This window comes from Chaetura pelagica, unplaced genomic scaffold (genome assembly GCF_000747805.2).
Source record: "Chaetura pelagica isolate M959 unplaced genomic scaffold, ChaPel_1.0 scaffold453, whole genome shotgun sequence".
Taxonomy (NCBI): Eukaryota; Metazoa; Chordata; class Aves; order Apodiformes; family Apodidae; genus Chaetura; species Chaetura pelagica.
The window spans coordinates 4,901,691-4,902,673 of NW_009952879.1; the positions used below are offsets into that span (position 1 = coordinate 4,901,691).

At 56.3% G+C, this 983-nt stretch overlaps 1 protein-coding gene across 1 annotated transcript in view; it reads left to right on the forward strand.

The window, feature by feature from the left end:
• The first annotated feature begins 397 nt into the window (after nt 1-397).
• The window catches only part of RGMA (repulsive guidance molecule family member a), a 20,816-nt gene continuing 20,230 nt past the window's right edge, over nt 398-983 (forward strand). Inside the window, exon 1 of the mRNA XM_009995314.1 lies at nt 398-522. Within this exon, the coding sequence (XP_009993616.1) occupies nt 441-522 (82 nt within the window). The 5' untranslated portion in view covers nt 398-440. The remainder of the gene's footprint in view (nt 523-983) is intronic.

The window sequence follows — 983 nt, forward strand, 5'->3', positions numbered from 1 at the left end:
CCGCTGCCCCCCCCCCCCGTTCCCCGCCGCCGCAGGAGCCGGGCCGGGGAGGCGGGCGGAGGGGAGGAGGCTGCGGGACGGGCTGCGGGCATTGGGAGGCAGCCGGGATGATTGATGGCCGGGGCTGCTCCGTGATGGGAGGGGAAGGAGAGGAGGAGGAGGAGGAGAAAGGGAAAAAAGTCTGTGTAATCTTTCAGTGCGGAGGCCACCGGAGCTGGGGCGGCCCGTCCCTGCATCGCTCCGCGGAGCCATGTGGGGCTTTTGATTTTGTTTTATTTTTTTTTCCAGTTCTTTCTTTCGATTGATTTATTTCCCTCCGCCCTGTTTTTCTTTCTTCTTCCTCTCTTCCTTTTTTTTTTTTTTCCTTTTTTTTTTTTTCCCCCCCCTTTTTAAACTCTTCTTCCAGGGAGAGGATAGTGGTTAAAGCTCGAGCTGGATGGATGGGTATGGGGAGAGGGGCAGGATCCACAGCCCTGGGACTTTTCCAAATCCTCCCTGTCTTTCTCTGCATCTTCCCTTCAGGTAAGGAACAGCCTCTTTTATTTTGAAGATGTGTTTTTCCTGTATTTCTCGGTGCCCTTGGATAGCTGCCTCGGTTCCCCCTGTCTCTGGGCCTCTTTCTCTCTCCTTCCCTTTGCAGCCGTTCACCACATGTTTAAAATAAGCAAGTGGGGCTCAGTCTGGGTGCGTGTCCCCCCCTTCCCCGTCCCCTTTTTCCCTCAGCACTTGCGGTGGGTGTTTTTCCTTGACCTCATCTTCTTTGTCTCCCCGCTGCCTCATCCCACAAGGAAGGAGATGGTCGGAATCAAAGCAAAAGGCAGCCGGGGGTTGTTTTCTGACAGCGGCAGGCAGGTTACGTTGTTCTCCCGTTCCAGGCCGTTCCCTTGTGCCTTGAAGGGCAGGGGGGGGGAACACACGACGGACACCCACAGGTGAACACCCCCGGTGCCAAATTCCTGCCCTTGAATGCGGCGGGGGTTGGG